Raw genomic sequence first — 13,102 nt, 5'->3', positions numbered from 1 at the left:
CAGCAGTGAAGCTTCGGAAACGCTGCTAAATGCCATGTTAACAAGCCGGAGGAGCTGGTGGGATCGCTGAGCTGTGTGTGTGTGAGGCGTGGGGGGGGGGGGGGGGGGGGGCGCGGCCCCGGCCCCCCCCCCCCCCCCCCCCGGCTCTGCAGGGCCACACAATCCTGGTGACAGGACAGAAGTGGCAGCTAAGGCCACCGAGGCAGGGGCTGGCGGAAGGACAGACAGCACAGCCAGAGGCTTTCCGTGAAAACAGTGAGGATATATTTAACAGCATGAGTGCACAGGTCTGCACAGTACAACCTCAGAGTTGCCGTGTTATTCATCAGCACTAAAGGCATTCTGAGTGGCACACAGCACCTTCTAGAAAGGCAATGTGGGCCCAATTTGGTCTCTTTCAAAATATCAAAATAAAAACTTTGACACACATTGCACCCCAGGTAAAAAAAGGAAAAACAGAACACAAACCACGAACCTCAGAGATGCCCAAGAACAGAAGGAGGCCTCTCCTGCCCTCCTGCCCCCTTTGAAGACACGATTCCATAAACAGGACATGCGCGCCGACCCCTGGGTCCTGTCAGTGCATGAGACGCCTCCCTGACCGGGCAGCGACACCACACCCCGGCCCTGAGCGTCCCACCCGGCTGCTCTCCGACCGTGACCGTGGGGCTGGAGCCCGCCGGCGGCCTGGGGAGCCAGTGAAAGACTTGTTGGGGCCGCTGGTGCTGGTGGGCCTTGGTGCAGTGCCCCGTGCCCCCCCCCCCCGCCCCCCGCCAGCCGGTGTCCCCGCCCATTCCCCCAGGTGAAACACACCAAGGAAGCCTGAATTCACATTACGACATGAAATAGCACCAGAAATTCCGAGTAAAATTGCTGATACTTGCAGCGGAGAGCTCCTTGTGGGAGGAAGGCTCTAGAAAGGGCAGCCGCAGAGGCAGGGCGTTTGGGGAGGGAGAGCCGGCGGGAACTGGCTGGTGAGCAGCTTTCTCCACCTTCCAGATGGGAACCCAGTCCCCAGGGGTCAAGGTGCAGTGGAGACAGTGGCCAGCACCACTCTGTGGTCAGAGAAACCTGGCGTGCTCCGGCAGCCTGCTGGCTCACGAACAGCTCTCCCAGGGGGGAGAGCCCTGCCTGGAATGTGGCTTCTAAGCATTTCCAGCAACAGCAGCAACGAGACTGAGGGGAGCCACCTGACCCGAGGCTGCCTCAGCTCACTTCCCTGCTGGATGGCATGCGGGAGGACCCCGTGAAAACCTTCCGACAAAGCGTCTGTGGCGTGCTATGCCTTGACAGTGGGACACACAGGACAGGACACACTTTCTCTTCAAGTTCTTGGTGCCGAGAAAGGAGCGGTGTGGTCTCAAAGGGGCTGCAGCTGGCCCGGCCCTCACGCTCACCTTCTACCTAGAAAGGGACTGCTGTTCCCCCCCGCCCCCCCCCCCCCGCCAGGCCCTGCTCAGAGCATCACAGTCTCAGCCCTAATAGCAAACTCTGAGCATCTGCATAAGTCAGGTGGATTAACACGTGGCCACCCACCCAACACCCTCCGAGCACTGAGGCTTGTCAGCATACACGGGAGGCCCCACTTGCTGGGTTGTTCCAAGCCCTGCTGCCAGGTACTCACTCGTGTCTATAAATTACTCTGAAGGGTCTTTCTTTAGAGGGATCTTGAAGCTGGTTAGTCTCTGCCCAAAGAGCTGGCTGAGGAGGTCATTCTGGGACTCGGCGGTCCGGCAGGCACGGGGGTTGGCAGGTTCAGCACCGTGGACAGCTCTGTCCCTCTTGGGGGGCCTGTGCAGGGGTCTCCCCTGGGCACAGGCCTTGCCCTGCCCCTCCTTGGGGCGCCTGCAGTCCCCGTGGGTGTGGCCGGGCCCCGCCTGCCGCTGTTGCTCTGCGGGCTGGGGTGGCATCGTGCCCTTCTGGCTACCGGGCCTGGCCTTGGTGGGGAGCACACGGCTGGGTGTCGCCTGCTTCCGGGGGGCCCGGGGGGGCTTGTCAGGGACCAAGTGGGCTCTCCCCAGGCTCCTCACACTTTCACTCCTGGCTGGCCCTGGGGCCCGGCCCTTCCTCTTCTTCTCACTGACCGCCCCCCCATCTTCCCTGGGGCCCAGGCTCCCCCGGGGCCCCTGGTCACCGGCCTCCTTTGGCCCCTTGGGAGAGCCCTTGGCTGGGGCTCGAGGGGGATGCTTGTCTGGGGCGGGGCCCTGGCCTGGGCAGTTGGGCTTGGCTGGGGTGGTGGCTGTCTCACTCTGGAGCTGCCCGCTGGCCGGCTGGGGCCGGCTGCCCCCTGCTGTCTTGGTGCTGTGCCGTGGGCTCCCCACTCCCTGGGAGCTGGGGCTCGGCTTGGCTTTGGCGGCGGTGGGCTTCGGCCTGTCCTCAGTGCCATGGGCTAGCTCTCGGGCTGTCGGACTGGCCACAGCCTTCTTCGGTTGCCCCGGGAACCTGGGAGCTTTGCTGGGGGTGGGCAAAACCGATCTGTCCTTTGACAAACTCCGGCAGCCCAAAGCCTTGATGGCACTGCCTTTGTGGGAGGGGCTCCCTGGACCTGCCTCAGGCAGCATGGGGCTTGTGGGCACCTGCTTCTCCTTTGGGAGCAGGGAGGGGGCTTCCAGGCCGTCTTCAGGGGCACATTTGCCGGAGGCAGCGGGGGCCCGGCCTCTCCCTGAGAATGGGCCGGCAGCCCTCTTTTCCTCTCCATCTCGGCCTCTGGCCCCTGGCCGGGGCAAAGATCCCCCCAGAGGGAGAGCCTGCTGGAGAAGAGGCCCAGGGCCGCCTGGAGAAGCCTCATCCTCGGAGCTCTCCGCGGCTCCGTCCGGCTTGTGGCCATCTTTGCCATCTGCGGAGGCGGCCGGGAAAGGGGACAGGGCCGGGGGCAGGAGCTCCCGGAGGTCAGAGGGCAGATCGCCCCCTGTGACCGGGTGGCCCACAGGGTCCACAGGCCTCTCTGGGGTCCTGGGCTGCCCCCTGGTGGTGCCAGGAGCCGCCTCTGGGCAGGGCTGCGGCAGGGCTGGGAGCGACCCCTCGCTCCGGGTGGGGCGGCTGCCCCAGGACAGAGGCCTGTCGGCGCCGCCAGGCCCCGGAGGGCTGCCGGGCGGGGCCACCTTGCGCCGTTTGCTGGGCAGGGCGCCCTCGCGCGCCGGGGCCTTCTGCGTGGGGGCGCCGGGTCTCCGCACGCCGCGGAACGTAAAGGGCTGCTGCCCCTTCCGTAGGTGTTTGTCCATGTGCCGGTCGAACTGCTCCTTCTTGGCGAAGGTGTAGTTGCAGGAGCTGCAGACGAAGGACCGCTTGCTGATGTGCGTGACGTCGGCGCAGAGCTCGCAGGCGTAGAGCGGGGTGTGCTGCAGCTCCGGCTCCTCCCTCGCCCCGTGCGCCCCGGCCAGGTGCGCGCGCAGCTCACGGGGCTCGGCGTAGACCCGCGGGCACTGGGGGCACAGGTAGACGCGCTGAGGGCTGTGCACCGCCAGGTGGCGCTGCAGCTTGAAGGGCTTGGGGAAGCGCTTCCCGCAGTGGTGGCAGTCTCGGGAGGGGTCTTTGCAGCCCTCGTGCACGTGCACGGACGCGGCGCGGAGGAGGGGCTCGCTGTGGGGGCAGGGGGCAGGGCACAGGCCGGGCGACGTCTCGGCGGAGCCGCTCAGAGGGCCGCGGTCCGCCAAAGCCCCGGCTGGGGCCGCGGTGCCGTCTCGGCCGGAATGGCTGGCGGGAGCCTTGGGTTTCGCCCTCTCCCTCCGGAATTCCTTCCCCGCCCCGGTCGGCTGCCCCGACGCCCCCGCGGGGTCGCCCCGTGCCCTGCCAACGGAGCGCTCGCCCCCGCCGGGCCCGGACGCCTGTCCCATGATGCTGCCCAGGAAGCGGGTGACGGTGCCGTCCCCCTCCCAGTCCCCCAGAGACCTCCGCGCCTGCCCCTGGCGGGCGAAGCGCAGGGCGTGCTCCCGCAGGTGCTCGTTGTACATCCAGACGTCGGCGACCTCCCTCAGGCACATGCCGCAGGCCCAGCGCCCCGCCTTGCCCTGCACGTGCTTCTCCTGCAGGTGCCGGCGCAGCAGGTCCCGCGAGCGGAACCTGCGCTCCACGCACATGTAGCAGGTGGGCGGCGGCGAGGGGCTGTGCGCCAGCTTGTGCAGGTCCAGCCCGCCCAGGCCGCGGAAGCGCTGGAAACACACCTTGCACTTGTAGGCCGCCCTCCTGGCCTTGGCGTGCCGCCGCTCCCTGCCTGGCGCCCCTCCTGCCGCAGCCGCACCCTCTGCCCTTTGGCTCTGCGGCCCCCGGGAGCCCGAGAAGCTGGTGCCGGGGTCGCCCGCGGGGTCTTCGCGGGGCCCCAGGAAGCGCAGATCTTGCACCTCCAGTTTGGCGCTGAGCATCTCGAGATCCACTGCGTTCCCGGGAAGCTCGCCGTCATAGTGTTCTCGCTCCAGGTCCGGGGGCTCCGGGCTCGCGTCGCCTAGAGAAGAGGCCATCTCTTCGGTGGGGCCCCGCAGCTCCAGGTCTCGCCAAGCCGCTGGGACCATGTGCAGCTCGGGAATGTTCTCTGATGGGTGGTCCTCGGCGCGGCCGTGGGGCACGCCCTCCGCCCGGTCCGCCTCGGGGTCAGGCTCCAGGGCCCACAGGCTGGGGCTGGGGGCCCAGGGGTCAATGCCAGGCACCTTGCTGCTCAGGAAGCCCTCCAGGAGGAAGGACTCCGGCAGACCCGTGGCCTCGTCACCCCACGGGTCCTCGTGTGACAGGCAGAGCGAGCCCGAGTCGCTGAGGTCTGTGGGCGGGTGGGCGGAGGCCAGCGGGACGCCACCCCCCGCCTGGCCGCGGGGCTCCAGCGCCGGCGGGGTCTTTGGCTGTCTACAGCGCTTCCCGTAGACGTGGGGGTTCTTCTTCCGAGTCAGGCGGCCGCCCAGAGGGAAGAGCCGAGAAAAGGAGGCCTCGTCATCAAACACGCTCAGAGGGTCCCCGAGGCCGGGGCTGGGGGCTGCAGGGGCAGCGCCCTCATGCTCCTGGAGCCTGGCCTGCGCTTTCGGGTTGAGCAAGGGGCCCTGGGGGCAGCTGCTGCTGGTGCCATCGGCAGGGGTACAGGTCTCAGGACAGCCTGGGGGACCCGAGGGGGGCTCACGCCCCTCCCCAACGCCTTGCCTCGCCCCGCCCTCAGCTGCTCTGCTGTCCCCTGTGGGCTCAGACCTGGCTGCCCACGATGACTCTTTGTAGAGATCTAACGTCCTGGTCTCCCTGGGTCCCCAGCACCCCCTTGCCAAGGCCGTCCTCTGTCCCCCCGACCCGTTCCCAGGAGGCCCCCCCTCCGTCCCCCCTGGGCGGGCCATGCAATCCTGGGGTGACTTCCGTGCTGGCGTCTCCTCCTCTGTGCCCTCCACGCTCTCCATCACCCGGGGCCAGGGGGCGTCGGCGTCAGGTTCTTGGCTGCCCGGAAGCCCCGGGGAACTGGCAACGGCAGCGGATGGGTCCCAGCAGAATTCGTCTGTTATGACACCAGGAGAGACTGGAGGACCACTCCCCTCCCGGAACCTTCTTGCTCTGGGCTTCCTCGCCTTTTCCTGGGATGTCTTCTCTGGCCTGCCGGGGACGTCCGTGGGCACTCTGCCCCGCCTTTGGCCTCCCCCTTTCTCTGTCTGCTTGGGACAGGGTTCGTCCTTTACCAGCTGGTCCTGTTGCCTGGGCTCCGTAGGCCTCATGCGCGCTCCTGGCTCGTCCAGGCCTGGGGGGTGTGGTTCCCGGCTAGGGGTGCAGCCTGGTGCTCCCAGAACGCTGAACCCCTCCCTGCCAGGTCCCTGGGACATCTGGGGACCCGATGCCTCTGCACGAGCCTCGGCACCCTGGTCAGGAGGCGGCCCGAGAACGTGGCTGGGGCCGCTCAGTGCCTGCCTCGGTTTCTCCTTCCCAGGTGCCCTGCGGCTTTTCTTCCCGGGGGGCTGGCATGCCTGGGGCTGGGGAGCAGGTGGGGCCGGGGGGGCCGGCTGGGAGGCAGCAGCCCCGTGCGGCCCGTGCTTCCTGGCTCTGTGGCGGCTCAGGCCTGGCCCGGAGCGGAAGGAGGCTGCACACACTTCACAGGTCACGGGCCGCTTGCCGGGGGCTCGGTCCTTCCAGTGGCCATTTTCTGTGGACACAGGCTTCTTTTTAAAGCCACGAGGCTTCGGTCTGGTGCCCTGGGGGCTGAGGGGGTCCCTCCGGGGTGTACGGTGAACATTTTTGAGGCTCTGGGGGGAGCTGGGTCTGGAGTCACTGGCCGTGCAGCCGGGAGATGGGATTCTGTCCTGGTGGAGCTCTGTGGAGGGGCGGGTCGCTGGGGGCCCCCCACTGCCAGCTCCAGGTGCCGTCACAGCAGAGCAGCTGGCCCCCGCCTCGCCTTCCTGGCAGGCGCAGGAATCTGGCCCAGCGGCCCCCCATGTGGAATGGTCAGCGGGCAGAGAGGTGACACCCTGGCCTTCGCGGTCGCCTGGGGGTTCCAAAGAGGGGGGTCCCGTGGGCATGCCATTGGGGCTGGTGTGGGGTGTGGCCCGCCTGCAGGGGCAGTCTGGCCAGTCATCTGGGGCGGGAATGTCGGGAAGGGCAGTGACTTTCATGGTCACTCTCGGGGACATGGCCCTCACTGGGGGAGGAGGGGTGGCCGAGGCAGGAGGTCTCCTTGGCTTCTCTTTTCTGGAATCCTCTAGAGGTCCTGACGTGCTGCCTTCAGGGTGGTCCTCCCCCTGGGTGGGAGTGAAGATACTGATGAAGCCAGGCTGGCCCAAGGGAGGGTCTTCTGGGGGGCTCTGGTCCCCCAGGAGGGGCTGGTGAGCCAGGCTTTCCTTGAAGCCACAGGGGCTTGTCCTCAAAGACGGGGGCACTGCTGGTGCTCGCCTGGCCCCAGCATCTGTGGCGGCTGGGGTGCAGGCTGTCCTTCGCGGAGGTGCCCCGGCAGGAGAACAGACGGGTGGGGGCCGCCGGCTGGGGGGATCCCTGTGGGATGGACGTGCCAGGAGCAGCCCCCTCTGCTTACCTGGAGACGGGTCTTTCTGGGGCAGGTGCTCTGGGCCAGAGGGCATGGGGGTGGCTGCGGGAGTGGTCAAGGGCAACTGGTCCCCCACCGGGGGTGCTGGGCTGGCTGCCTCCTCTGAGGTCCCGGCCCCCGGCCCAGTTTGGGCGTGGGCTGCTACCAAAGACTCTGCGTCAGAGGAGGCGGGGCTTGGGGTGGCCCATGCCTCTTTTCCAAGGCCCGAGACCGCCCCATTTCCCTGGAGCTGTCCCCCTAGCTGGTCTGCGCCCCCGGCCGGCCTGGCCAGGGCAGCTACAGGATTGGCGTGGACTGTGGAGAGGCTGTCCGGCCCCACCAGGCTCCCCCGGTTACCTGGCTGCAGTCTGCTTGTTTTGCCTTGGCCCTCGGGCCTCTCAGCCCGGCCGGGGGAGTCCGGATGTCCATCAGCCTCGGGCCCCAACTGACCTCCGGCCACTGCAGGGATGGCTGCCATCGGTACCTCCCCTGGGACGTCGTGGGTGGGGCTGCAGGCCATGTGCCCCCCCTGCACACTGTCCCCTTCCAGATCTGAGGGGTCACTGCACTGAGGGCTCTGGGTGTCAGTGGATGGGGGCCCCTGTGAGCCCAGGGCATCCTCCTCCTCCCCAGCTGCTCTGGCCACCAGGAGCCGGAGTTGACGCAGGGGGCTTGTGGCTGGGTCCTGGGGCCTCCTGCCAGGGCTGGTGTTGGGCACGCAGGCAGGACTTGGGGAGGCCCCCACGGGTACAAACTCCCCGTTAGCCGTAAGGCCTGGGCCCCCCACCCCAGGGAGGGGGAGGCCTGCTCCTTCCGGCCAGCCTGCTCTGCTTCCAGAGGATCCCTCGGGAGCGTCTCTGTGACTGTCACCACAGGATGGGGTGGCGCCCCAAAATGCTTCCAGCTTGGGGGGCTCTAGGCAGGGCCCTTGCACCTGTGTGCAGGGAAGGCACAGCAGGGTTTCGCTCTGGTGCATCCCGGTGGCCCTGTTATTTTTAGGAAGAAAAGGCTCACAGTCCGGGCTGCGCTTTGCTAAGCTCCTCCCGTCCAGTGGAGGTTTGAATGGCCCTCTAGAGCCGGACAGAGAGACTTCCGGGTGGAGCCCACAGGCCCCTTCTGCCGTTGGGGGGCCTGTGTCGGAGACTCTGGCCCTCTGCTCTGCTTGGAAGCTGTGGTCGGCCCCACTGAGGCTCACAGGAGCCCCGGGTGCCACGTCCGCACGCGCAGCAGGGGAAAGGGCGGCTTCTCCCGTGCGGGATGAGGGCCACTCCTCACACTCGATCCTTAGCATCCTTTCCGTGGCGGCCGCTGCTGCTCCCACCCCTTCTGGGCCTGCACTCGATTCCCCAGGACCGGTGAGCTCGGCCTCGGGCTTGGAGAAGGTGTCCCTGGAGGGCGAGGCGGCCCGCTGGGAGGGCAGAGGGGCCCCCGTGCCCGCATGCGTCCTGCCCGAGTGCCCAGCCACACACAGCAGCTCGGGGGTCTCGTGTGTGCCTTTACTCTGTAGCTGCCTTTCCAGCTCGGCGACCAGTCTTTTGATTTCAAGTTCATCTTCAGACAGGTTGCCCATAAAAGTGACACCGCATTCACTGATCTTGCCGGGAAGAGGTGGGGGGCTGGCAGCCTCTGTCCCTTCACCGGGGCACTTCCCGCTGAATGCCTTCTCCCCCAAGAGGTCAGGAAGGTGACCCATATGGCTGGCCAGCACGGGGGTCTCCTCCAGCAGGGACCAGCCCTTGTCGGGCAGAAACGGGGAGTATGGCGGCTCTAACTGGGGTTTCCTTGGTGGAGGGGTGGCACACACCAGGGAGGGGCGTGTGAGTCCACTTCCGGACAGGCTGCTGTAGATTGGCGGCTCCAATCTGTCCACAGGAAGCCCCGAGAAGAGGGGTGTGGGCTCCAAGGTCAACGGCGGCGAATCGGCCCTGCCCGGGCCCACTCGGATCGTATAGGTTGGATTCCTGCGTGGTTCTGGCTCGAGGGAACCGGTGTCCACAGCCTCCTGAGGAAGGTGCATGTCGCTGGCAGGCAGAGCGCCTGAAGCTAAGGGCTTGGAGTATAGGTCTTCTTGGAAACAGCCAGGCAGGTCTTTGGGTCCAAGGAACAATTTGCCGGGGGGGCTGCCGTAGGGCTGGGGTCCCTTTTTGGCAAATGGATCCCCCACGGAGTCTCCGTTAAAAGGAGCGGAGTTGCAGCCAAGATCGGGGGTCTTCAAAAACAGGACTCCAGGTTCAAGGTAGGCGGGGTCGGCGGTGTTAGCGACAGGCACCAGCAGTGGTCCCGGGGGGTAGGCAGGGGCGTCCTCTCTGTCCCGGGAGACGGGCGGCTCCGTGCACCGGGCAGTGCCCGGCAGACAGCCCGCACCTGCTGCTGGCGAGCTCCCACGGCACGCCCGGGCGTCCTCTCTGCCGGGTTCCGGCCGCTCTGGGGCTGGGGGGCGGGGGCTTCCTCCCGCACAGGGGGCTGGAGACGAGCTTGCAACCTCCCCGGGACCTTTCGTGGCGTCCGGGGGCAGCCTCTCGGCGGTTTCAGGGCTCTTGGCGTCTTGGGGGATGTCCGGCGCTGGACGGGTCTCCCCTGGGGCCTTGGTGCCGGCGGGAGCCTGCGGTAGGTGCCCGGGGCCTCCCTGCTCGGGGCCTGGGCTCCGGCAGCCCCTGTCCTTTGCGGCTTCCTGCCTCGCCACCTTCCTGGGTTTCTGCCGCCCTGGATCCTCCTTGGGGCCCGGGGTCACAGCCACCTCCCTGTGCCTGGCGCCTCGGCGCCACCGCCGACAGCCGTGGCGGGGCCGGCCTCTGAAGCGGGAGCCCGGCGGCCGCGAGCCGTCCTCCTCCTCGGACTCCGAGGCGCACGCGAGCCCTTGGGGCCCGACGTGGGCGCTGCTGGGTGCCGGCCCCGAGGACCCCGGGGGGCAGCGCCCGCCCTGCCCCTGCCCCCTGGGGTGCTTGTTCTTCTGCAGGACGATCTTGTGGATGAGCTCCTTGCTCCAGGTACCGCCCCGCAGCCGCCTCCTCCTGCAGTCCTTCCCCGGGGAGCGCCGGAGGCGCTGGGAGCTCCTGGTCTCCACGGGCAGGGCCTGTCTGGCAGGATGGCCCCGGCTCTCCGCGGCCTGGGTTCTGAGGTCCCGGAGGCGGGGCAGGGATGGTTCAGCCCCGTGGCCTCTCCTCCTCGGCCTCGGGCGGGTGGCTCTGGGGCCCTTGCGGCTCTTGGTGGTGCCTGATGTGTCCAGCTCTTTCTGGAACAACTTAAACCGCTTCCCTCTCCTGTGCTGGCCGGCCGGGCCAGCTCCTTCTGTGTCCGCAGGCGCTGGGCCCAGGGAGCGGGTTTGGGGCCTGCTGCGGGCTGCGTGGCTCCCATTGCCTGGCCGGGGGCCCGGGGGCTCTGGTGGGGTGGCCCCAGCCGGGAGCGGGGTCTGGGCTTTACTCTCTGGCGTCGTCCCCACCCTGGTCCTGGGGGGGTGCCCAGCCCCGGGACCTCTGGGGCCAGAAGGCTCCTCGTCAGCAAAGACGTCGATGAAGCTGCTGTCGATCTCGGGGTTGTCCGACTGGTATCCCAGGCCGTTGAGTGCCTCGGTGATGAGGCTGTCCAGCTTGGCGTCGTCCTCCGGGTCCAGACCCACCGCAGGGAGCGGGAAGGGGGCGGCGGCCAGGCCGGGCAGGAAGCTGGTCCTCAGGGGGTCATCTTTGCTGTCGGCCCGGACGTCCCCGCCGGCTAGGAAGGGCGCCGTCTTGGTGTGGCCGAGCAGGCCGGGGCTCCCGCTGGCTGGGGCTCTGGGGGTGGCGGGGGGCCCGGGGGGCCCCGGGGGCTGCTGGTGGCCGTCCTTGGCCCTGGCCAGGAGCACGCTGCAGAACTGCCGGTGCCCCAGGAAGGCGGCCAGGCTGCCGTAGTTCTGGTCACACTGCCTGCAGGTGAGCAGTACGTCCAGCTGGTCCAGGCTGGCGCTGCTGAGGGGGAAGTGGTGGGCGGGGTAGGGGGGTGGCTCCCGGGGGAAGCCCTCCAGCCCCCCGCTGCCCCCCTCGGGGCCTGCGCCGGGGAACGGAGCCTCCTCCAGGCATTTGAAGGAGCCCTCGACCCCCAGCCCCTCTGTGGGGAAGGGGAAGGCTCGGAGGGGCTCCGGCTGGTAGTGAATGGGGACGGTGTGGGGGCTGCTGGTCTCCCGGGCGCGAGGGGGCGGGTGGAAGAAGGTGGGGGGCCCGAGCGGGCCCGGGAGCTGGCTCTCCTCCGGGCTGGGGTTGGCCGGGCTGCTGGGCAGCGGGGACAGCGACGAACAGGAACTGCTGCTGGCCGTGTTGGTGGCAGGTGAGGGCAGCGGGGACTGGCAGGGAGAGGCGCCCACTGCCCTGGGAGGGGGCAGGCCGGGCGTCGTGCGGGCTGAGGCCTGGGCCTGGGCCACCCCGAAGAACAGGGGCTGGGCTCCGGGCTCCTTCAGCCCATTGTAGGCAAACAGTCCGGGGGAGCCGCCACTGTGCCGGCTCGGGCTGTTTCTCAGGACTGCCAAGTTCTCCCCCGGCCCGGGCGTCTTGCCCGCAGCGGCGCCCAGGGCTCCCTGGCCGCCCCCCTGCCACTCCGGGGCCCCTGGGGGGAAAGGCAGCCGGCTCAGCACCTCCACTCGGTGGGGGCTGGGCCCGGCGGTTGGGAGCACCTGGGGCCAGGGCAGAGGGGGACTCTGGGGGAGGCCGAGGCGCTGGCCTAGGCTGGGCTGGCCTTCAAAGAATGCATTCCTGGCCGAGGCTGGGGGGCCCAGGGGAGGTGCGGGGTAAGGGGGTGCAGCAGGGTCCCACAGCTGGGGCAGTCTGGTGGGCAGTGGCCCGGGGGCGGCCAGCTCCGCGTCCAGAGACCCTGGGCTGGAGCTCACTCCGCCGGCTCCGGGGCTCCCGTAGGCCTGCCCGGGAAAGTGCCTCTGTGGCAAAGAGTTCGGGGGCCCCCTGGGGCTCCCCAGCCCCTCGTGGGCCGAAGGCGGTCTCTCAGGGAGCGCTTTGGTCAGGCTCTTGTGCAAACTGTCCGGAAAGGTGGCTGTGCTCTCCGAGAAGGGGCCGGGGGCCGGGTGAGCAGCACCAGGTTGTGAGGGAGCACAGCCGAGGTCACCGGGGGCGTCGAGGCCGGGCTGGCCCGGGTAGCAGGGAGGGGGTTGGGGAGCGGGCTGGGTGGGCAGGGGGTAGGCCTTGCCCGTGCCCACTGCCTCCTCCGGCCATGCCCCCCGGGGCTGACGGAAGACGAACGCTAGCGCGCTCTCCGCGAACTCGGGCCGGGACGTGCCCTCGGGGAAGGGTCTTGGGCCGGCCCCACGCAGAGCCGGGAAGGGGTACTGGAAGGAGGCCACCCCGGGGCCGTCCCCTTCAGGAAAAGGCTCTGGCTTGGCAGAAGGGACCCCGAATCTAGCACCTGGGAAGCTGTTGTCAACAGTGGGAGGCCAGGCGTCCGCCCCGCCGGCCGGGAGCTCCGAGTAGGAGGCTGGCCTGGGGGGGCTGGTGCCGCTGCCTGGGGGGGCCCTGAGGGGCGGGGGCCCGGAGGCGGCGTTCGGTGAGGTATGGTTGGTGGAGGTAAAGCTGGAGGGGGTCTCCTGGAAGCACCTTTGGGAACTGAGCTCTTTTGTAGCAGCTGGGGCCTCCGCCTCTGGGGCCCCGGGGTCCTTGCACAGCGGGCCCTCGGGAGTCTGGTCCAGGGTGGGTCTGGCCCGTGAGCCGGAGATGGTCCGCGTGTAGAGCTGCTGGGGGCTGCCGTCCGCCCTGCTGGCCTGTGCGCGGCTCCTCCCTGGAGGGGCCCGGGGGCCGCTGCCCTCCCCCGGGAGGCTGCCCAGGGACGGGGCTCTCGGGAGTGGGGCCTTGGGCTCCACCTCCCTGGCCTGCCACTTCTGGGTCTCTGGAGGCTCCCCGGCCTGGGCCCCGCAGCCTGTGGCCTTGGCGGTCCTGCTGGCTGGGACACCGTCCTCACCGGGGGGCCGGGAGGGGCCCTCCGTGCCACCGGCCACCGGGCAGGGCTGCAGGTCTCGGGTCATGGCTGCGGGCGGTGCTCTGCGGGGCTGCTCCCCCGGCATGGCCCCTCCGTCTGGGCACTGGGAGGACGTGGCGGTCCGAGGGGGGCCCTGGAGAAGACTGCTCTCATGGTCCTGAACGGGCCCTGCAAAGACAGCGCAGGGTG

At 68.9% G+C, this 13,102-nt stretch overlaps 1 protein-coding gene across 1 annotated transcript in view; it reads right to left on the bottom strand.

The window, feature by feature from the left end:
• Window positions 1–241: 241 nt before the first annotated feature.
• The window catches only part of ZNF469 (zinc finger protein 469), a 16,101-nt gene continuing 3,240 nt past the window's right edge, over window positions 242–13,102 (bottom strand). The window contains exon 2 of the mRNA XM_040443307.1: window positions 242–13,081. Within this exon, the coding sequence (XP_040299241.1) occupies window positions 1,638–12,998 (11,361 nt within the window). The 5' untranslated portion in view covers window positions 12,999–13,081 and the 3' untranslated portion in view covers window positions 242–1,637. The remainder of the gene's footprint in view (window positions 13,082–13,102) is intronic.

This window comes from Herpailurus yagouaroundi, unplaced genomic scaffold (assembly GCF_014898765.1).
Source record: "Herpailurus yagouaroundi ecotype Mexico unplaced genomic scaffold, PumYag 190, whole genome shotgun sequence".
NCBI lineage: Eukaryota > Metazoa > Chordata > Mammalia > Carnivora > Felidae > Herpailurus > Herpailurus yagouaroundi.
Note: the sequence above shows the minus strand (reverse complement) of the source record. Positions and strands in the feature narration are given on the sequence as shown.